At 39.2% G+C, this 22,480-nt stretch overlaps 1 protein-coding gene across 32 annotated transcripts in view; it reads right to left on the bottom strand.

Moving 5' to 3' along the window:
- Positions 1 to 22,480, bottom strand: part of PBRM1 (polybromo 1) — a 117,836-nt gene that overhangs the window by 75,746 nt on the left and 19,610 nt on the right. For 29 of the 32 annotated variants that reach the window (XM_040454833.1, XM_040454837.1, XM_040454826.1 and 26 more), the window contains 7 exons: positions 16,800 to 16,943; positions 13,479 to 13,595; positions 9,633 to 9,701; positions 5,995 to 6,093; positions 3,444 to 3,529; positions 2,597 to 2,692; positions 1,876 to 1,964 (listed from right to left, as the gene is read on the bottom strand). In XM_040454833.1, coding sequence (XP_040310767.1) covers positions 1,876 to 1,964; positions 2,597 to 2,692; positions 3,444 to 3,529; positions 5,995 to 6,093; positions 9,633 to 9,701; positions 13,479 to 13,595; positions 16,800 to 16,943 — 700 coding nt within the window. The remainder of the gene's footprint in view (positions 1 to 1,875; positions 1,965 to 2,596; positions 2,693 to 3,443; positions 3,530 to 5,994; positions 6,094 to 9,632; positions 9,702 to 13,478; positions 13,596 to 16,799; positions 16,944 to 22,480) is intronic. The other 3 variants (XM_040454840.1, XM_040454847.1, XM_040454855.1) reach the window with 1 other exon arrangement.

Raw genomic sequence — 22,480 nt, 5'->3', positions numbered from 1 at the left:
ACCAACTGTATCATCATGCATTATCTTTTACAAATACTGCTAGATACAGTGTGTTTCTTTTTGTTTAATTTGGATATCTAGGTTCTATCGGATTTAAAAAATAAACTGGAGAGCTCCTTTTTGGAGCTCCTTTTCTATTCTATGCAGGAGTTTGTATATAATTCTGTTCCTTGAATGTCTGGCCTGGTGTTTTTATGGGAAAAGATTTATAATAATTTTTTTTTTAATTTTTTTTTAACATTTATTTATTTTTGAGACAGAGAGAGACAGCATGAACGGGGGAGGGGCAGAGAGAGAGGGAGACACAGAATCGGAAGCAGGCTCCAGGCTCTGAGCCATCAGCCCAGAGCCCGACGCGGGGCTTGAACTCATGGACCGCGAGATCGTGACCTGAGCTGAAGTCGGACGCTTAACCGACTGAGCCACCCAGGCGCCCCTATAATAATTTTTTTAATGCTGATACAACTAATAAGCCTTTTTCTTCTTGAATCTGTTTTAGGTTTGTTTGTTTACTTATTTATTTATTTAATTTATGGGGGAGCGCAAGTGGGGGAGGGGTAGAGAGATGGGCACAGAGGATCTGAAGCGGGCTCCACGTTGACACAGACAGCAGTGAGCCTGATGTGGGGCTCGAACTCATGAACTGCGAGACCGTGACCTGTGCCGAAGTCGGACACTCAACTGACTAAAACACCCAGGTGCCCCAGGTATTTATCACTTTCTAGGAGTTTGCCCATTTCATCTAAATGTTCAAATTTGTTTGCATAAAGCAGTTCATCCATTCTTTCTAATCTGTATGCTCTGTTTCCCCTAGTATTTTTTATTTGTTCCTTTGGTTTCTTTCTTGATATTCTCACCACAGATTTGCCTATTTTATTAACAGTTGTAACAGAAAAACTTTGACTTCACTGATCTTCTCTACTACAGGTTTCCTTTCAAACAAATTCGTTTCTGCTCTTAGCTTTCTTACCTTTTTTTCTATGTCTCTGCTTTTATTCTCTTATTATTTACTTATGTTGGGTGCTTAGTTCATTGACTTTCAGTTGCTTTTCTAAACAGAAGCAATCAGCCCTGTAAGTTTCCCTCCAAAATAGCCCTTTAGTGTATCCCTACTGTTTTGACATATATTATGTTCATTATTGCTATTGTTCAATTTCAGGTAATTAAATTTCTATTATAATTTTTCTTTTTTAAAAAGAGAAACCCAAACATTTGGAATTTTTTCTCTTTCCTAAGTGTTTGGTTTTTTAAATTTTATCTTTTCAAGATTGGGTGCTTATGATAGGTGCATTATGGTCAGAAATTTGGTCTGTAAAATACCCAACTTTCAAATTGGTTGAAATTTGTTTCATGGCTAAGTACATGGGCAATTTTTATGACTGTTCAATGTGAATCTGAGAAGAACATGTATTCTCTAACTGCAGAACATTTGCCTGTTTATATTGATCTTGTTGTCTTAGGCTGCTCTGATTATAATTTATGTCTATCTTTAATCAGAAGCTCCTGCCAAGAAGAAACTATAGCTTACTAAAAATGTAAGGCAGTGGCCTAGAAATCTAAGATGGCGTGAATGTCTCTCTCGGGTTTCCTGATGGCATCACTAGTACTATTTATCATTTATAGGCTTGAAACCGGGATGTGCTAAGGCTAGCAAACCAACTGTTTGGCAAAAGTATTTACTTATTAGATACAAGCTATAACATAAAATAAACAAGCTTTTGATAAGTTTGCCACCCAAAGAGTGGAATCAAAATGCAACCAAATAGCATGTACTCCAAAACTGACAAACTCCCAGACAGACCAAAGTTACTGTAACTTCCCTTCACCAGAAGGATCAGCTGAGAAGGCATTAACTTGTCAAGACCTAACACCTACCAGCTAAAGCATCCTCCTCACTTTCTGAGCCATACTGAAGTGCCATGGTAATTGCTGACAAACGACCCCCTTGGACTGTTCTTTTATTTCTACAAAGAAAAACAAGCAATCAGAAGACAGGAAAAAATGTTACAATAATTTGGTTACCTTACAGGAAATAGGAACTATTAACAAAGCATTCACATTAAAAAAAAAAAAAAAAAGAATTTCTATTCAACTGTGTGCTCAATTTATCTTTATACTTTTTATATTCCCCATAAACAATCTAAGCCAAGAAGACCAATTTTTCTCTCTCAGGGTGGTAGAAAGCCTAAAGTAGGCTACTTGCAATTGTGTGTTACTTAAATGTAGCACTACTCTTTATTTTATGAAAAATACAGATTCATTCATAATTACTGGTTAATTCTCTTCTAAGATGCTCATATTCTACAGTGAAAAGAAATCTTACTTTTGATATCAAATCTTTTAGTATTTTACCACACATTTATTTTATTGTAAATATTAAACACTACCAGACAAACAACTTATGCCTATGCATTTTTCAGAGGTGAGATCAGGCCAACTATAGCACTTAACTTTTAAAAAGGCATTTGATAACAATTCTCACAATAACCCAATTATACCCAAAAGAAGTATCTCAAGATAGCCATCAGGCAAACACTAATATGCCTCGCCTCAAAAACATGGTCAGTTCTCAGATTAAACACACTCACTCTCTCACCGGTAATACTTGCTAGTGGGATTTCTCTCTTCACTAAGGCTGCCTTTACTGTGTGAAGGACCTGTCAGCCTGGCTGTGGCCAAATTTGATGGAGTCCTATCACAGATAAGATAAAAAACCTTAGAAAATTGACAGCTGAAATCAGAATGCTGGGTAGACAAAAAGGAAACAAGCATTTTTTGGTTTGTTTCTAAATAGAAATGTTCAAGTATTTCTGAGCCTCCACAGCAGGCTTTGTTCCAAAGCCTGAAGACTGCAGAAGAGAATGGACCAGGGCTGGTCCTAGAGAGCTCAAGGTCCCTGCAGTGACAGAGGATCTGGTAATGAAACAAATGTCAGGGTCAGGAGAAAGCTTTGAAAGCAGCCACTCCAGCTTCCATTTCCAGTAGGAAGAAATGGAATCCAAGAAATAAGACTTGTTCAAAGTCCTGGAAGAGCCAGGATGATACTTTAGATCTCCTGACACCTAGCTATATGCTCTCGCTGCTAATATAAATATATACTATTATGTGTTACATACAAATACCATATTACACATGCACTTATCATATATAATGTGTTATATACATATTGTATATAGTATATATAAAAACAAATATATACATAGCAATAAAAGTAGATAGTGATGTTAAGCCTCAAAAATTGTTTCTTTTTAAATAAAGTCTTTCAGCTGCAACGAAGGGGCTGGGTAAGAGTTAATCTCTCTTCTCTTCAGAATTACATTACTAACTGTAAACATAATCTTCGAATGCAACATACATTTTGTTTTACACTGCACTGATTCCACTAGCTGGAAAATTTGGCAAATAATAAAGGCACAAGGATTTTAAACATTTTAAAAACATACCTCATTCGAAGGCTTGACTTAGCCATTTCATGATGTTCAATTTCTGCCTTTTTCATATAAAATATTTTTTTGATAGAATTTGCATCCTGTCAACATAAAATTATTTGGTTTAGAAAAAAAGGACAGTTTAAAATGCCATCAAAGAGCACTTTCTACGGCACTCTTCCATTTGGAGTAGACTTCCATTTAATGCCCATAAAGCTGCATCCTCTAACCTTTCCATAACTTTCAAAAACACAGTCATAATTCTATGGAAGTTAAAAAGCCTCCTACCTCTTTCACAATTAGTCAAGTAATGCACAAAAATCTAACAGTGAACAAGGAAAAATGAGTGAAAATGAACAACTCTACCTATGTCCACTGACCTAAAAATTGATATACTTCTAAGATTAAAGACTACACACACAAATTTAGGATGAATGTACTTACTGAAATCAATAGCATACAACAGATCAAATCTAGTTTCCCTTTTCTCTAAAATTTATTTAAGGGAAAATAATCAGACCAAAAAGTACAATCTTAACTGCATCAACAAACTATTGGTACTATACTATTCCTATTAAGGACTAAAAATTTAAGAACTTTATTGTTCGTTTCTCTGATTTTTCACTTGAAGTTTCTTAAAAGATGAAAGTTTACTAAAAGATGAAAGATAAATGAACTACCAAAAGCAACTATATATGAATCAGTATTCTGGAAGTCAATGATTTTATTCTCAAAAGGTTTTCTGAGAATCCTTTGCTAAATTCCCAATGACATATGATTAATTCAAGGCATTTCTAAAGCAACTGTGTTATAGGACTACAAAATTTCTAGCAACGACTCACATCACAAAGCAGTGAAGTAGTCATTTTACATTGTGTATTATACTATAGAAGTCGCTTTCTATATTAATGAGGTTTAAAAGGAGACATTAAATCAATGTTTAAAGTGGCTCAGAAATGAACCTTACCTCTGGCATAAAGAGACATATAAATGAATGGAAGAGTACTGAGCTTCCAGAAATAAACCCATGCACTGATAGTCAACCTCTAGCCAACACAACTCAATGGGGAAAGAATAGTCTTTTCAATATAAGGTGGTGGGACAAATGAGTATCTCATGGGGAAGAATCAATGTAGATCCCCTACCTCACACCTACCTCAGGTATACACAAATTAATTCAAAATGGATACATTTAGACCTAAGAGCTGAATCTATAAAGTTCCTAGAAGAGAACAAAGGTGAAATCTTTGTGGCTTTGGATTAAGTAATATATGACACTGAAAATTATGAGCAACCAACAGAAAAACAGACAAACTGCACTAAATAACATTAAAAACTCTGTGTCAAAGGACACTATCACGAAGGTGAAAACAATCCATAGAATGGGAGAAAATATTTGTAAATCAGATATCTACTCTAATGTCCAGACTATGTAAAAAAATCTAACAATTCAACAATAAAAAGACAAGTAACCCAATAAAAAAATGGGCTAAGGATCTGAACAGAAATTTTTTCAAAGAAGATATATGAATGGCTGATATGCACATAAAAAGATGTTCAACATCACTAATCATCAGGGAAATGCTAATTAAAACACAATGAGATACTACTTCACACCCATGAGGATGGCTATCATAAAAACAAAAACAAAAATGACAAGGAAATGTTAGTGAGAAGGTGGAGAAATTTCAACTGCACATTGCTAGTGGGAATGTAAAATGGTGTATCTACTTTGGAAAACAATGTGGTGGCTCCTCAAAAAGTTAAATATATAGTTAACCATGTGAACTGGCAATTCCATTCCTAGGTATGTACCTAAGGAAAATGAAGATATTATGTCTACATAAAAGCTTACACAGCATTATTTATAATAGCCAAAACGTGGAAACAACCAAATGTCTAGCAACTGACAAGTGGGTAAACAATAAGCAGTATATAAATGTAAGAGACGAGAACAAAGTACTGACACCTACTGCAGCATGAGCTCCGTGAGAGCACCATAAAAGCACTGCGCTCAGGGCAAGAGGCCAGACACACAGGACCACATGCTGTATGACTCCACTGATATGAAATGTCCAGAACAGGCAAGCAAATTCACAGAGACAGAGAGTGGACTGAGCTCCTAGGGCTGAGAGACGGGAGGTGGGGGAGGAATGGAGGGACTGCTACCCGATTGTGGTGATGGCTGCACAACTCTGTGAACACACTAAAAGCCATTAAATTAACCTGGAGTGAAATGTATGGTATGTGAATTTTAACTCAATAAAGTCATTATATAAAAACTGTTGGCTAGGGCGCCTGGGTGGCTCAGTCAATTAAGTGTCCGACTTTGGCTCAGGTCATGATCTCATGGTTCATGAGTTCAAGTCCCGCATTGGACTCTGTGCTGACAGCTCAGAGCCTGGAGCCTGCTTCAGATTCTGTGTCTCCCTCTCTGCCCCTCCCCCTCTCACACTCTTTCTCTCTCAAAATAAATAAACATTAAAAAATTAAAAAAAAAAACAAAAAAACTGTTGGCTCTACATTAAGGTATCACTCTTAGCAATGAAAACAACAAAACACTAACCTTGAATACTTGAGAACCAGGCTCATTATAAGTTTTGGCATTTTTTGCTAGGAGATCTATATCTTTGGCCATTGCATGAATGCTCTTGTAGCTTCCATTCTAGAGTAAACAACAAAATACAACAGTTCCTCTTATTGAGAGTTAATCGGTATGACCTTTAAAAAAAAAAAGAACTCCACATATTTTTATTATTATTATTTTTTAATGTTTATTTATTTTTGAGAGCAAGAGAGACAGAGCATGAGTGGAAGAGGGGCAGAGAGAGAGGGAGATATAGAATCCGAAGCAGGCTCCAGGCTCGGAGCTGTCAGCACAGAGCTTGATGCGGGGCTCAAACTCACAGACTGAGAGATCATGACCTGAGCCAAAGTCAGCCACTTAACCGACTGAGCCACCCAGGCGCCCCCTAATTCCATACATTTTTAAATTCTCACCATATTCAAAGAATTCATTGGAAAATACACGTGAACAATATATAAAGTCATTCTCTCTTTTATAAACTATTACAATTGTCCATTTATACACAAGTTTTTGAGATAGGTAACAAAACTAGAGCTATGTTAAGAGTCATAAAAACATAACTTTTAAAAGATCAAATAAGACAAAAGTCATTTAATTTAGCAAACACGTAGTGCTTGCTATGTGTTAAGCACTGTTCTAAGTGCTTTATGAATACTAATCCATTAAGGTGGACTTGAGAGTGTGAAGTAAAACTCCTCTAGTTTTACAGACTACTTCAGATGAAATAGTCTAGCACAGAGGTTAACATTTTGTGAGTACCTACTATGCACTAGGCTCCATGTTAGAGCTGTTACATCTTAAAGCTCACTCAAGTCCAAATAACCCAGGGACACTTAGAACTGCCTTCAATTTACAAAGAAAAGGAAGAAGGGAGACAATCTAGGCTAAAGGTACACATGACTAATGAGAAAGACACAGAAATGAACAAACACATTCTAGAAAGACTGAGAAAACCAAATTAAGTAGAGTGGAAGGTTGGGGAGGGCAGAACCACAGCACAGGCTGCAAAGGTGAGGATAAATAAGGTAGAATCCAGGCAGCCAAAGGAGAGTAGCTGGTTATTTGCCATGTGAGAATACCCAACATCTGAGCATCCTCTTTTTTTTTTTTTTTTAAGATTTTATTTTTGTTATCTCTACACCCAACATGGGGCTCAAACTCACAACCCCAAGATCAAGACTCGCACGCTCTACTGAAGGAGCTGGCCGGGAGCCCCTGAGCACCCTACCCTCTTTATTTGGAGAAAATCCCAGCATAGGCGGTAGGGAGGGACCTGTCCTACACAACAGGGGGTAGAAGTAAGCAGATGGTAGCACTGCCAGCAGCCTGGCACCCAGGCAAGGGGAGACCACTCATGCTTGAGTCTTGAGGGACTAGAGTGAGGGCAAAGGAATAGAGAAAATGAATTCCTAACCCCCATGAAGGGCAAGTAAAGCACAGTGGAGCAGCGAGCAACCAGGGCCCACAGTGGTGAATGACATTAGGAACAGCAATGGCACCACAAAGACACTGTGCGTTGACCTCAGCTGTACCACAATGTCCCTGAGTTCCTCCCACTTCTCTAAGGCTACTTCTCCTGCCTACCTTCCTAACAATTCCATGAGCTACCCAGTATCCTTTCAATGGATACCACTTCTACTGGAGTTATTCAGAGTTGGTTACTATTGCACCAGTACAAGAAACTGGGACTCGCTGCAAAAGGCACTAGAAAACAAGTGACAAGGCTCTGGGCTGTGGAATCAAAAAGAAAAGAAAGAGGAAGGAAACTAGGGTCAGGAAGCAACATGCAGAAAGGACTAGAGAGTCTTTCATCAGAGAGGTAAGAAAGACCATTACAGTAATTTGGACATAAATGGATGAGATCTTGATTAGGGTGATGGCAAAAGGAGGTGCTTCTATGGGGTTTCTAGAAGGAAGAACAGACAAGATAAGAAGTGAGGTCTTGGAGAGAAGACTGGGGCTAGGGCAGGGGTTTCCAAAGATCTGATTTGAACTTCAGGATTATAAAAACATCTTCCCCTCAGATAGACGTTAGGAACCACAGAAATTTATGTTCCAGGAGACTAAGTCATTACCAGCAGCAGCTAGGGAGCTGCCTTAAAAACCAGGTGATACATTAGGGAATCTGTATTTTAACATTCTGTGAAAATGTATTACAGTACCAGTAATTACTACACTGTTATTCTTTACTGCTCTCCTAGAACTTGATTTAAAAAAATTTTTTTTTAATGTTTATTTATTTTTGAGAGCACGCGAGCGAGAGAGCCCAGCAGGGAAGGATCAGAGAAAGAGGGAGACACAGAATCCGAAGCAGGCTCCAGGCTCCGAGCTGTCAGCCCAGAGCCCAACGTGGGGCTTGAACTCCCAAACTGCGAGATCATGACCTAAGCCGAAGTCGGACGCTTAACCAACTGAGCCACCTAGGCACCCCAAACTCTCCTAGAACTTTAAAGCCAATGAAGTTTCTCCCTTCTGGCAAACCACTTGCTTTCAGTCTCCTTTCTCAACGAGACTATGCAACACATTAAAATTTCCTTTTTGTTTTATCTACCAGGAGCCCCAAACCTTCCTTACTCTGGGAGGATCAGTAACTCACACAGTCCAAGGCCACATCCCATAGGTGTTCTGTGAGATGCTTCACACGCATGATCATTGCCCCCTCCAACTCTGCAAAGTGGGAACACTACACTCAGTGCACAACAGAGGAAAGCAGGAAAGTCGCCTGACCGAAGCAACACAGCTAGTAAGGAACAGAGCTAGGAAATTAACCCACGTCAGCACAACTCTAAAGACCAGATTTTTTGTAAAATTTAGCTCTTTCTCCCTATACCTTCCTTAACCTCTGATCATCAAGTTTTAAATTTCAGTCACTGATTCACTCAATAAATATCTATCGAGAGGTAGGAATAGTGCAGGGGTTAAGAGCACAGACTCTGGAGGCAGAATGTCTGGATTCAAATCCTAACCCTTCTCCTTATTAGGTGATGACTTACGCAAGTGACTTATCACCTCTGTGCTTCAGTTTTCTCATCTGTGAAACAGGAATAATGATAGAGTCCACCTCACGGAGTGGCTATAAAAATTAATCAGCTAATGCATATAAAGCACTTAGAACAGAGCAGACACCTACCAATGCCAGGTGAGTGTTCTGCTGCTATTGCTGGAGATACAGGGAGGAAGGCACTAGAAGAGAATGAAGTCTCTGTTTTCACTGACCTTACACTCTAAAATATGTTGCAGGTAACTTATTCTGAGATATCCTAAAACTATTTGGAAGCAGGTAAGAATAAACAACAAAGCTTTAATGCCAATGTATCTTTCACAACCAGAAACGTCTATGCCCAATGCTTTTTAATTACTGTTCTAATTATTGTCTTTTTTAAATTTTGTCCTATTGTTACCATGCCAATGAAAATTCTGCTTTCCTCCCTATACAAAAAATGCTAAAGAGACACCATGCTGCCTTTTCCAAAGCTATAATCAACTAATCCATTTATATTATATGCTAAAAATCCCTTACAGAGACATCTGCTTCTCCATTTTCTAAAAGCCTCTAAAAGAGACCACAAGCCAATCTTCCCTAAACTACATATAGTTACATATGGTAATCTGCATACCTGTATCCTCTGGGCAATGGTCTTGAGATCTATAGGCTCCTTAATTATTGCATAATAATCTGGATATTGCTGGAAGACAAAAACCCAGGTAGGCTAAATAAATGAGAAGTATCCAACTAATAAGAAAACAAAGAAGTGCACTGACAACGTATTGATCAACTGAACAGCTCTGTGAGGTGCAAGGTTACTGACAAAGCTGTACAGCATACTGTTTGTTATGTTTGAAGCAGACAGAATTTGATTTTAACCAGCTTCATGAAATACACAAGAGCATGCTGCAGGAGTTTATAGTTAGCATTTGGTAATTATCATTATCCAACTAACACACCATAATTTAATGTTTTAAAAAATTCTAAATTCACAGAATCACACAGTTTTAAATTTAAGGTTCTAACGTATCTATTCCTGGCAATGAAGTAGAGGAATGTTTCTGAATGTTCTCATAAACTCTTAAAACTGCAATCTAAATCACACAATATTATCCTATTTCATATAAAATTGTTAACGGTCTACAAGACATAAGGGTGCATGCGTGTTAGCTTCAGGTTTAAAGCTTTCACTTATTTTGGCCAAATTAATTTTCTACAAAATAAAACACATTTTAAGTAAAACTACATTAAAGAAACAGAGTAAAATCATAAGCACTTTCTGCTTTCTCAGCAAAGATTACGTCAACACAAGAAGGTAAGCGTGTTAGAGGAATGTCCCTGAAGCATCTCACAAAGCCCACAGTGTGTTCACTGCCTTGAGCCTTTCCTACATCTTTAGTTCCTTAGAGGAAACAACTGAAGTTGACCAAAAGTCAAAAGTTGGTAGGTGAGAGAAGTGTCAGGGAAGGTGAGGCTGTGCTCTTCATGCTCTTCTGACCTGTTCAAATCCTTGCAGCCCGTACAATAACAAAAAGCCAAGAGGTTACAGACTTCACTCAGTTGCTGGGCTGAGGGCATGATCTCAGGGATGCTTCCTCTCATCTGAGTCCTCAGCGTATCCCTTCTTTTTTAACCCCTACTGTGTGTGGGGGGGGGGGGGAGGGGTTGTTTTGGGGTGTTTTTTGGCTTGATCCAACCCCTTTTCTGCCCCCTTCTTAACCAATACTACTTCTGAGAAACAGTTCAGAAGACAAATTATGACAAGGTCACCCAGGCTGGAATAGCATGTAATCCCAGCTGTTGGGCCCACAATAGTCAGAACCTCCTCTCCCACTTAGCTAGTCCAGCCTAGGAAGGACTCATAAAGGAAAGGTAAACACTGCTCCACCCTCCCAGCCTCAGTCCTTGCTGTCTTTGAAACTGTCACTCTCTGAGGGGCCAATGGGAACCTGCTTTTTCCAACCAACTCGTGCTGCATGGTGTCCCTGGAAGCCATCCCGGAATGGGGGAACAGAATATCAATGTTTTAGTGCTCCAAGTCACCTTTGGTGGCTTGACCACTAGTGATGATCTCCTGCTACTCAGGAGTAGATCTTGAGTAAAGGCTACACTCTTTTCTCATAATTTTATTGTGATTAAAGACACAAAAGATTTACCATTTAACCTTCTAAGTGTGTGGTTCGGTGGCATTAAGTACATTTACATTATTGTGCAATCATCGCCATCGTTCACCTCCCAAACTTTTCATCTTCCCAAACTGAAACTCCATACCCACTGAACAGCAGCTCCCCCCTTTCCCTTCCTGTCAGCCCCTAGAAACCACTATTCTACTTTCTCTCTCTATGAATTTGACTACTCCGAATACTTCCTACAAGAGGAGTCATGCAATATTGGTCCTTTTGTGACTCTCTTCTTTCACTTACTATAATGTGTTCCAGGTTCATTCTTACTGTAGTGTGTGTCAGAATTTCATTCTTTCTTAAACGCTGAATAACGCTCCATTGTGTGTATATGCCACATTTCATTTATCTATTCATCTGTCGAAGGACATATGGTTTGCTCCCATGTTTCAGCTACTGTGAATAATGCTATGAACATGGCTGTACAAATACCTCTTTGAGATCTTGCTTTCAGTTCCTTTGGGTATGCACCCAAAGTGGAATTGTGGGATCATGCGGTAATTCTATGTTTAATTATTTGAGAAATCATCATACTGTTTTCCTTTTTTTTTAATTTAAAACATTTGAAAAAAAAATTTAAACATATGACCAATATCATCATTATGTTTTTGTAATCAGATCCACACTTAGGATAGATAGCAGTAGTCATATATGCTTGCTTTCTTTTTTTTTTTTTAACTTTTTTTTTAAAGTCTACACCCAACATGGGGCTTGAACACATAACCCTGAGATCAAGAATCACATGTTCTACCGACTGAGCCACCCAACTGCCTCTAGGCTTTATTTCTATGTGAGAACTGTCTTACAACTAGTCAAGACACACCTTTAAATAACCAGTCTTGTCGGTAACTGATGGGGAAAGCTGCAAGCCACTTATCAGTCAATAAGCACTTCTTACACACCTAGGACATGCTGGGTTCCAGCTACATGGCAGGGACACAAAACAAAATATGATAGAATCTTTGTTTTTCAATTCAAGAACCAGGGAAGAAGGTAGATAAATAGTAAATGATCACAAAGGAGTTATGTGCTACAGTGGAGTACCTCTGAAAGTATATTCTTGTCTAGAAATACAAGAATGCTGAGGCCATGGAAATTTTTGTAGTTCCACAGGTAAAGTGGAATTTTAGCTATGTTCATTGCCTTTTAGGTATGAAGCCACAACAGGCCCTGCCACTTTTAAAGGGTCTCACTAGTCTAGAAAGTTCCTCCTCTTTGGGGTAGAAGAGTATTAGTCAGTCTCTCTCTTCTCCATCACCAGGAGATCCAGAGAAATAAAAGAGGAAGAACTCATTTAGCTTCCTCTCATTCTGTCCCTGAGCAAAGAGAATGTTTCGTCTCTGTTATAAATAAAAGGTTTAGTTTAGGTCCTTACTTTGTTATTTAAGAATTACCAATCTTGGAAACAACCCAAATGTTAATTGACAGATGAACGGATAAACAAAATGTGGTATATGCATACGGTAATATATTATTTAATGTTTATTTTAGAGAGAGAGAGAGAGACAGTGACAGAGAGTAGAGGAAGGACAGAGAGAGGGAGACACAGAACCCAAAGCAGGCTCCAGGCTCTGAGCTGTCAGCACAAAGCCTGACACAGGGCTCGAACCCACGAACTGCGAGATCATGACCTGGGCTGAAGTGGGACACGTAACCGACTGAGCAACCTAGGCACCCCCAGTGGAGTATTATTTAGCCTTAAAAAGGAAGGAAATTCTTCATGGATTCTATGAATGAACACTGGGAAGGAAATTCCATGGATGAACCCTGGAATACATAATGCTAAATGAAATAAGCCAGATATAAAAGGAGAGATATTGTATGAGTCCTCTTATTACCAGGTGCTTAGAGTGGTCAAATTCATAGAGAGAGAACAGAGAATGGTAGTTGCCAGGGCTGGGGGATGGGAGGACATGGGGAGTTACTACTGAATGGATACGGAATTTCAGTTAAGGCAATAGACGTACAATATGAATGTACTTGACATCACTGAACCACACACTTAAAGTGGTTAAATGGTAAATCATGTGTATTTTATGACCATGAAAAACAAAAAACAAACAGTAAGAACTAGCAATCAAAAACAAATATTTAAAAAAAACTACAACCTTTAGGCAAGTAAAATTATAGAACATGTCTTATGTGGTTGCTATTGAGGCCACAAGGAGGATCTCTCAGCAGCCTCCAATGCCTTCCGTTAACTTACCTTATTTGCTAAGAACTAAGTACAAAACCAAAAACAAAACAAAAATAAAAACACTTTAATTGATTCCCCTGTCTTTAATTATATCACTTACCACTTTAGAAGGCAGTTTCTGAAAAAGCTCACTAATGAGACGTCCTGATGGATTTGTGGCTACAACTATGGCTTCAAGAAGCTGCTCCAGGATCTCCTTCAAGTAACTTGGAGAAGACTGGGAGGAGGGGGTTAGCAGGAAGGAGAGAAAGGAGAAAGACTGTGAGAAAAATCCAAAACTAAATGCCAATATTAAACAGCTTCTAAATTTTAAAGCTAATTGAAAAAAACAACTTCTAAACAGTACTTATTTTAAATGTAAGTTTCAAGAATACCACAAAAGTGCTCTGATGTTGGACCCCCAGAATGATGTATGTGAAACTAATGAGGCTCCTTGTATTAGTTCAGTAACTAAATCTCTTAGATCAGGTCCTTTTACCAAACTCTAATGGTGCCATATGTGTGAAATGATGGAAATACATACCTTTTTAGGGTCTGAGCAACTGAGACAGAGAAAACATGCTCGGTGATACCTGACCATCTCTATATCTGCTGTTCATATCTACTGAAGTGTTGATATTCTGGTACAACGACATACGTTTTTTACCCATGGGGTGCATGGCCAGATCTAACAATAGAATTCAAGCTATCTCAAAAGTGAAGGACTGGGGCACCTGGGTGGCTCAGTCAGTTAAGTGTCTGAGTTCGACTCAGGTCATGACCTTGCACTCCGTGAGTTCGAGCCCCGTGCTGGGCTCTGTGCTGACAGCTCAGAGCCTGGAGCCTGCTTCGGATTCTGTGTCTCCTTTCTCTCTGCCCCTCTAGCTCTCATGCTGTTGTTCTCTCTCTCAAAAATAAATAAACATTAAAAAAATTTTAAAAAGTAAGGACTATTATTAAGTCAACTAAAGTATCTCATTTCTGCTCTGCAGACTGGCCAACTTACTCTTCCTGCCTTAGCCATCATTTCAACATGAGGAAGTTTATGCCCCAAAGAGTACGTGGCAGGGAAGGGTCTGAGTCTGACGCTGGTTTTTATTGTGAGCAATGGCTTGTGTCAGTCAAGAGTTATATTAAATGTACTTCATGTCCAAACCACGTTTTGTACATATAAAAGAAAGATTAATGGTATTTCTGGTTTAAATCATAAAAGCACTGTTATTTGTGTCCTCATCCATCCAACATGTCTTTTTTATTTAGTATAGTCTCAATTTTAAGGTCCAACATTAACTCCACAGAGAGCAATAACATCTCTTGGGCTTGTGCATCGTATCTGGAAATAGCAGACACATAACAAACATTTAACACATAAAAAACATGTGATTAGCTGTGAGTCCCTAACCATATAAGCTTAGAGAACCACCAGAACACCAATGATAGCAGACTAAAAATAACCCATGTTTAAGTCATTTTCTTCCTGGCTGAAACACAGCACCACAGAGTTAGCTTCAAAGAGAGGAGAGTTCTATTCTGCAGCCAAGATTCCTCTCCTTCCAACCCAACTAGCTACTTTGGAAACATGCATTGCACGTGACAAAGGGAGTGGGGTATGCAAATGCATTCATAAACCTATTTCCACAACTGGGAAAACTCCAAGGAAATCATTCTGAATTTAAAAATAAAAGCTTAAAAATTCCCTCTCTCCACAAGAGCTTAGAATAAGGAAGAAGCTTGGGAGGTATAAATATGAATGTGCAAGATCCTCCCAATTTCTCACCAAAAGAAACATAGGCAAGTCTAAATGTAGGCAATTTCATTTTTTGACTAGAACCTTGGAGGCCTATAAGACTCAGCCCTCTGTAGGTAATGTTCTACCCGAGAAAGCAGGGGGTAAGTTGCTGTACCTATATTAATATCAGAGAGTAAAATTCCAGGGAATCCCTAGTTAACTGCCTTCTACCTATTTTATTTTATTTTAATTTTTTTTAAACGTTTATTTATTTTTGAGGCAGAGAGAGACAGGCATGAACGGGGGAGGGTCAGAGAGAGAGAGGGAGACACAGAATCGGAAACAGGCTCCAGGCTCTGAGCTCTCAGCACAGAGCCCGACTCGGGGCTTGAACTCACGAACCTCGAGATCATGACCTGAGCCGAAGTCGGGCGCTTAACCGGCTGAGCCACCCAGGTGCCCCGCCTTCTACCTATTTTAATCATTTAACTGCGAGAAAGAAATTGACAAAGTGCCTAGGAAGTACATTTTGAGACTCTAAGTAGTTACATTTTTGAGAAATTCACCCTACCACTTCTTTTTTCTGTGTTGAGAGTTTCAGCAAAAGGCCTATTTAGATTAATTTAGGGAAGAAAGGGGGAAGGCTCTGCTTTAGGTATCTCACTATTTAGCTACAGATGACATGTCCTTCCTTTTACTATCCTTTTTCCTTTTTTAAACATGTGTGTTCACTCATCAAGTATTTAACAGTACCTACATGCCACACACAGTCTAGATGCCAGGAACAGGTGAATAAGGCAGTATCTTTTGTGGAGCTATCATTCTCCTTGGTAGAAGACAGAAAGTAAACATGTAAACAAATAAACAAGCTATTTCACATACATTGATACTAACTAAAGACCACAGAACAGAGTGATGTGATGATGGGAAAGGAGGGATGTGAGGCAAACAATTTAGATAGAGGGTCAAGAAAGTCCTCTCCTAGCTGACGTTGTTTTAATGGATGTTACAATCATGAAAAAAAAGGGAAGCCTGGGTGGCTCAGTCAGTTGAACGTCCGACTCCTGATCTCGGCTCAGGTCATATCTCACAATTTGTGAGTTCGAGCCCCATGTCGGGCTCCTCGCTGACAGTGCAGAGCCTGCTTGGGATTCTCTCTTTCACGCTCTCTCTCTGTCCCTCCCCACCCCCCCCCCAAAAAGAAAAAAGAACCATGAAAAAGAGCAAGTCACAGAAAGAGCCAAAGGAAGCACGTTCTAGGCAGAAGAGCAACTGCAAAATTCCAGAGGCAGGAGCATACCCTGGCATGTTCTAGGAACAGCACCAGTCTAATCTACAAAAATATCCCTAAGGTGATTCTCCTGATTCTGCAACTTTTAATCACAACACTGCCCACCCTTATAAGATACCTCAATCTAGCAATACTGAACAATCCTTGATAATATGAAGGTTCTCCTTAAAACTGGGCAGGAAATATGCATTAATGTAAGAGCAACTCATGAAAATAACCACTCATGGCATACACTGTCCAGGATGTCCTAGTATCCCTTGCAATTGCAGTGGGGCTCTCTGGCTGTATGCCCCTTTGCCCTCCTAGTTACCAACACAACTCCACAGGAAGCCCAGCTGCTCAAGCAGCACAGAAGAAATCACAGGCAGGGCCCTTGTCTACCTCCCAGTGGTCCATCTCACCCACTCCAGCTGCACACTTACTCCTTCAGTCACTGTGCCTTGATTGTCTTGCCCATCGTCATCATCATCTTCATCATCTGCTTCTCCTTTCTGAACAAACTCATTTCTTGTTCGAAGGTACAAATCCCAGAGTTTGCAAGCAGCTTTATATTCAGGAGAATCTGGCTGTACATTAACAAAGAGAAGAGAAAAAAATAGCACTTTAGTTATTTTATTGTAAGTCAATGACTACTTTTAAAGTATCCTAATCCAGAAGAGACTAGTATTCTAAGACATAACTTTGAAACTTAATTATAAATTTAGAAATCCTTGTGATAAAAGATACACAGGCCTTAATTCCTCCTTGGAACTAAGTGTATGTTTTAAAGGCATTCTAGAATCATATTATTTTATTGATTTATAACCTGCTACCTCATTACAGAAAGACTTGAGGGATAATATAGATGATTTGCTAAATTAAGACAAATTATTAGTGATACACTATGAAAAACACTTTTAAATTTTATTAAATTTTTGTTTCATGTTTGTTTATTTTGAGAGAGAGAGCACAAGCAGGGGAGGGGCAGAGAGAGAGAGAGGGAGACAGAGAATCCCAAGCATGGGGCTTGATCTCACAAACCATGAGATCATGACCTGAGCTGAAATCAAGAGCTAGATGCTCAACCAACTGAGTCACCCAGGAGCCCCAAGAAAGACAATTTAAAAAATAAGACCCAATTTAAGGGATATAAGTAAAAAGGATAGAAGCTAATGATTTTTCTAATACTACTTCTATTTTTTAAAACTATTTACTATTTTATTTGAAGATTTATTTTCCTGAATAGGGATGAACTCAAACTGAAACTTTCCAGTAAAAGCAATGCTGGATGCAATCTTAAAACCAATCAATCAAATAAACAAAACTTCCAAAATGCATCCATGTGCTGCCAATAAGGAGTAAGCTATGTTCAAAAAAGCAAGAGTAGAGGGGCGCCTGGGTGGCTTAGTCGGTTAAGTGTCAGACTTCAGCTCAGGTCATGATCTCACAATCTGTGGGTTCAAGCCCCGCATCGGGCTCCGTGCTGACAGCTCGGAGCCTGGAGCCTGGAGCCTGCTTCCGATTCTGTGTCTCCCTCTCTCTCTGCCCCTGGCCTGCTCACACTCTGTCTCCCTCTCTCTCAAAAATAAATAAACATAAAAAAAATTTTTTTAAAGCAATAGTAGAATAAAAGCAGGAACTCAGATGAATAAGCAGAACACAGAAGCCAATGTTCACCTGAGGATATTTTTTATTTTGTTTTGTGTTTTTTTTTCTTTTTTTCTTTTTGTATTTTAGAGAGAAAGAGAGAATCTCAAGTAGGCTCCATGCTCAGTGTGGAGCTCAACACAGGGCTTGATTCCATAACTCTGGGATCACGATCTGAGCCGAAATCAAGAGCCAAAATCAAGACTCAACCAACTAAGCCACCCAGGTGCCCCTCACCTGAGGACATCTGTAAGACAAGATAAAGCTAAGCTTTAGTTTTCAAGGCTCCCTGAGGCTACAAGAACAAGAGATATAGGTCAAGGCCCACCAAAAGCTGAGATTCCAAAGGCCACAGTTGCTGTGTAAGTGGGAATTCAAAACAATTCAGCCTCCACCTCAGCCTCCACACAGCTCAACCTGTTCCTATCTCAAACCATGGCACTGCAGGGAGAAGAAGAGGTACGGGAATGCTCTGCTCTGAGAACTCTTCATAAGCTAGCCCTAACAGAGACAGGCCACTGCCTGGGATAAGCAACACGCTTCCCTGAATGAACTCAACTTCAATATAAGCCTCAAAGGATCTCTAGAGATCAAGTTCCAAGAAATATGAGCTCAAGGTTAAAATCCATGAAACACACAAGAGTGATGTCAGCAGAAATGACCACAAAATCAGACATGCAAGTATTTCAGATACTGGAACTATCTGCCACAGAATTAAAAATAAGTAGCTTGAACACGCTTAAAGAACCAAGGGGGTAGAAAATATAAGTACAGAAGACCCTGAAAAAGAAACTATTTCCAAAATATGAAAAATATAAAATTAAAATGTAAGAACTGAATAGATTAGTTTAAGAGCAGATTACAAAGTAAACTGGCAGAACTAAAGAAATTACCTAAAAAGTAATATAGGAGGGGCACCTGGGTGGCTCAGTCAGTTAAGCATCCGACTTCAGCGCAGGTCATGATCTTACAGTTTGTGGGTTCGAGTCCCGTGTCAGGCTTTGTGCTGACAGCTCAGAGCCTGGAGCCTGCTTTGGATTCTGTGTCTCCCTCTCTCTCTCTCTCTCTCTCTCTGCCCCTCCCCTTCAAAAATAAATGTTAAAAAAAAAAAAAAAAAAGCAACACAGGCACTATAAAGAGAACTATGAACTGTTAGGAGAGACAGAGACCTGAGGGAGGTCTAACAACTCCAATCAGAGTTCCATCAAGGGAGAGAGAGAGAGGAGTGGGGCAGGGGCAGTGTATACAACTCCCAAATTATACAAACAAAAAGACATTCATATCTAGACATATCACCATGAAACTATAGAACACAAAAGACACAAGGAAGATACCAAAGACAGCCAGAAAGAAAAGACAGCTAACCTTTAAAGGAACTAAAATTATACTGACAGAGAACTTCCTGATGGCAATAAAAGAATAAAGAATAGGAGCACCTGGCTGGCTGAGTAGGAAAAGCATGTAACTCCTGATCTCGGGGTGATGAGTTCAAGCCCCACGTTGGATGTAGAGATTACATAAGATAAATAAACAGACTTAAGAGGCTCCTGCGTGGCTCAGTCGGTTAAGCATCTGACTTCAGCTTAGGTCATGATCTCACAGCTTGTGAGTTTGGGCCCCGTGTCGGGCTCTGTGCTGACAGTTTGGGGCTCTGTGCTGACAGTTTGGAGCCTAGAGCCTGCTTCAGATTTTGCGTCTCCCTCTCTCTGACCTTCCCCCACTCATGCTCGCTCGTTCTCTCTCTCTCTCAAAAATAAACACTAAAATAACTTTTTTAAAAAGAATAAAGAGTATATTGCAAATAAAAACAAATACCATATATAAAACAACATTACTTTATGGGATTAAAAATCTGTCACAACAGCGGCACCTGGCTGGCTCAGTTGGTGGAGCATGGGACTCCTGATCTCGGAGTTGTGGGTTTTAGCCCCACGTTTGGTACAAAGATTACTTAAAAATAAAATCTTAAAAAAAACCCTGCCACAACAGAACTAAAATACAAAACATCAGTAGCATAAATAGGGAGATCTGAGTTGAGTTATGCTAAAGTCTTTGTGTTGTTTAGAGGGAGGTTTAAGATGCTGATTAACTTTTGACTTTGATAAGTTAATTATGCATATTAAAACTTCTTAAGAATAGATTATCAACAGATCTTAGAATCCCCAAACCACAAGAAAAGAAGAGGGAATAATAACAAAATGAAACCAAAAGGCAGAAAAAAAAACAAAGTAAGAAAAAAAAATTTACAAAATGAAATAGAAAGTAGAAATTTAGATGACAGGAATACATCCAAACATAATGCTAATTACCAAAACTGTAAAGACATGAAATGTTCCAGTTAAAAGGCAAAGATTATCACCTGTATTAATAGAAATTCATGTATATGCTGTTTACAAGTGATATATCAGCATGAAAAGGTTGAAGGAAAAGAAGGCAAAAAAATAAACTAGGTAAACATAAAAATAAAAGCTGACATAACTACACTAATATCATATAAAACAGACTTCAACAGGGGCGCCTGGGTGGCGCAGTCGGTTAAGCGTCCGACTTCAGCCAGGTCACGATCTCTCGGTCCGTGAGTTCGAGCCCCGCGTCGGGCTCTGGGCTGATGGCTCGGAGCCTGGAGCCTGTTTGCGATTCTGTGTCTCCCTCTCTCTCTGCCCCTCCCCCGTTCATGCTCTGTCTCTCTCTGTCCCAAAAATAAATAAACGTTGAAAAAAAAAAAATTAAAACAGACTTCAACAAAAGACACTAGTAATGATACAACAGAACCCCCCCAAAACTTCAATTTGCTAGGACAATATAACAATTTTAAACTTGTATGCTCACATTTGCATATTAAAACTTAAATAATACACAAAAATACATAAAGCAGGAGGGCCAGGGTGGCTCAGTCAGTTAAGCATCTGACTCTTGACTTTGGCTGAGGTCATGATCTCATGGTTCCAGAGTTCGAGCCCCCTCATCAAACTCTGCTGATAGCGCAGAGCCTGCTTGGGATTCTCTGTTTCCCTCTCTCTCTGTCCCTCCCCTGCTTGCTCTCTCTTGAAATAAATAAAAAAGATTCTCTCTCTCTCTCCTGCCCCTCTCCCCTACTTTGCATGAGCGCTCTCTCTTAAAAAAAAAAAAAAAAAAAAACTAAGAAAGCAAGCAAAAAAAAAAAGGTGGTATAGCGATATAATAGCATATTATATAGTCATAAGAAGGAATGAAATACTGGGGCACCTGGGTGGCTTACTCAGTCAGTTGAGCCTCTGACTTTGGCTCAGGTCATATCTCGTGGTTCCTGAGTTCAAGCCCCACATCGAGCTCGCTGCTGTCAGCACAGAGCCTCCTTTGTATCCTCTGTCCCCCGCCTCTATCTGCCCCTCCCCGACTTGTGCTCTCTCTCAAAAATAAATAAAACGCTAAAAAGAAAAGTTGGGAATGCAAGCTGGTGCAGCCACTCTGGAAAACAGTATGGAGGTTCCTCAAAAAACTAAAATTAGAACTACCCTATGACCCAGCAATGGCACTACTAGGCATTTATCCAAGGGATACAGGTGTGCTGTTTCAAAGGGACACATGCACCCCTATGTTTATAGCAGCACTATCAACAATAGCCAAAGTATGGAAAGAGCCCAAATGTCCCTTGATGGATGAATGGATAAAGAAGATGTGGTATGTATACACACGTATACACACACACACACACACACACACACACACACACACACACACAAAATGGAGTATTACTCAGCAGTCAAAAAGAATGAAACCTTGCCATTTGCAACTACGTGGATGGAACTGGAGGGTATTATGTCAGAGAAAGACAAAAATTGTATGACTTCACTCATATGAGGACTTTAAGAGACAAAACAGATGAACATAAGGGAAAGGAAACAAAAATAATATAAAAACAAGGAGGGGGACAAAACAGAAGAGACTCTTAAATATGGAGAACAAACTGAAGGTTACTGGAGGAGTTGTGGGAGGGGGGATGGGCTAAATGGGTAAGGGGCACTAAGGAATCTACTCCTGAAATCATTGTTGCACTATATGCTAACTAATTTGGATGTAAATTAAAAAAAATAAAAAATAAAACAAGTTAAAATAAAAATAAACAAATAAATAAATAATTAAAAAAAGAAAAAGAAATGAAAAGTAAAGAAAGAAGTACTAACATATGTTACAGCATGGATGAACTTTGAAGACACCTCCGTGAAAGCAGCTAGTAACCTAAGACCATACAGTATTCGATTCCATTTACATGCAGTGTGCTGAACAGGAAAATCCATAAGGAAAGAAAGTAGATTAGTGGTTGCCAGAGGCAGGGAGGAAGGGAAATGGAGAACACCTGTTAATGGTATGGTTTTCATCTTGGAGTAGTGAAAATATTCTGGAGGTAGATAATGGTGATCTTTGCACAACTTTGTGAGTATACTAACCCCTCCCAGAATTCTACACTTTTTTAAAAAGTGTAAATTGTATCGGGGCG

The sequence above is a fragment of the Herpailurus yagouaroundi genome, unplaced genomic scaffold (genome assembly GCF_014898765.1).
Source record: "Herpailurus yagouaroundi ecotype Mexico unplaced genomic scaffold, PumYag 213, whole genome shotgun sequence".
In the NCBI taxonomy this organism is placed as follows: Eukaryota; Metazoa; Chordata; class Mammalia; order Carnivora; family Felidae; genus Herpailurus; species Herpailurus yagouaroundi.
Note: the sequence above shows the minus strand (reverse complement) of the source record. Positions and strands in the feature narration are given on the sequence as shown.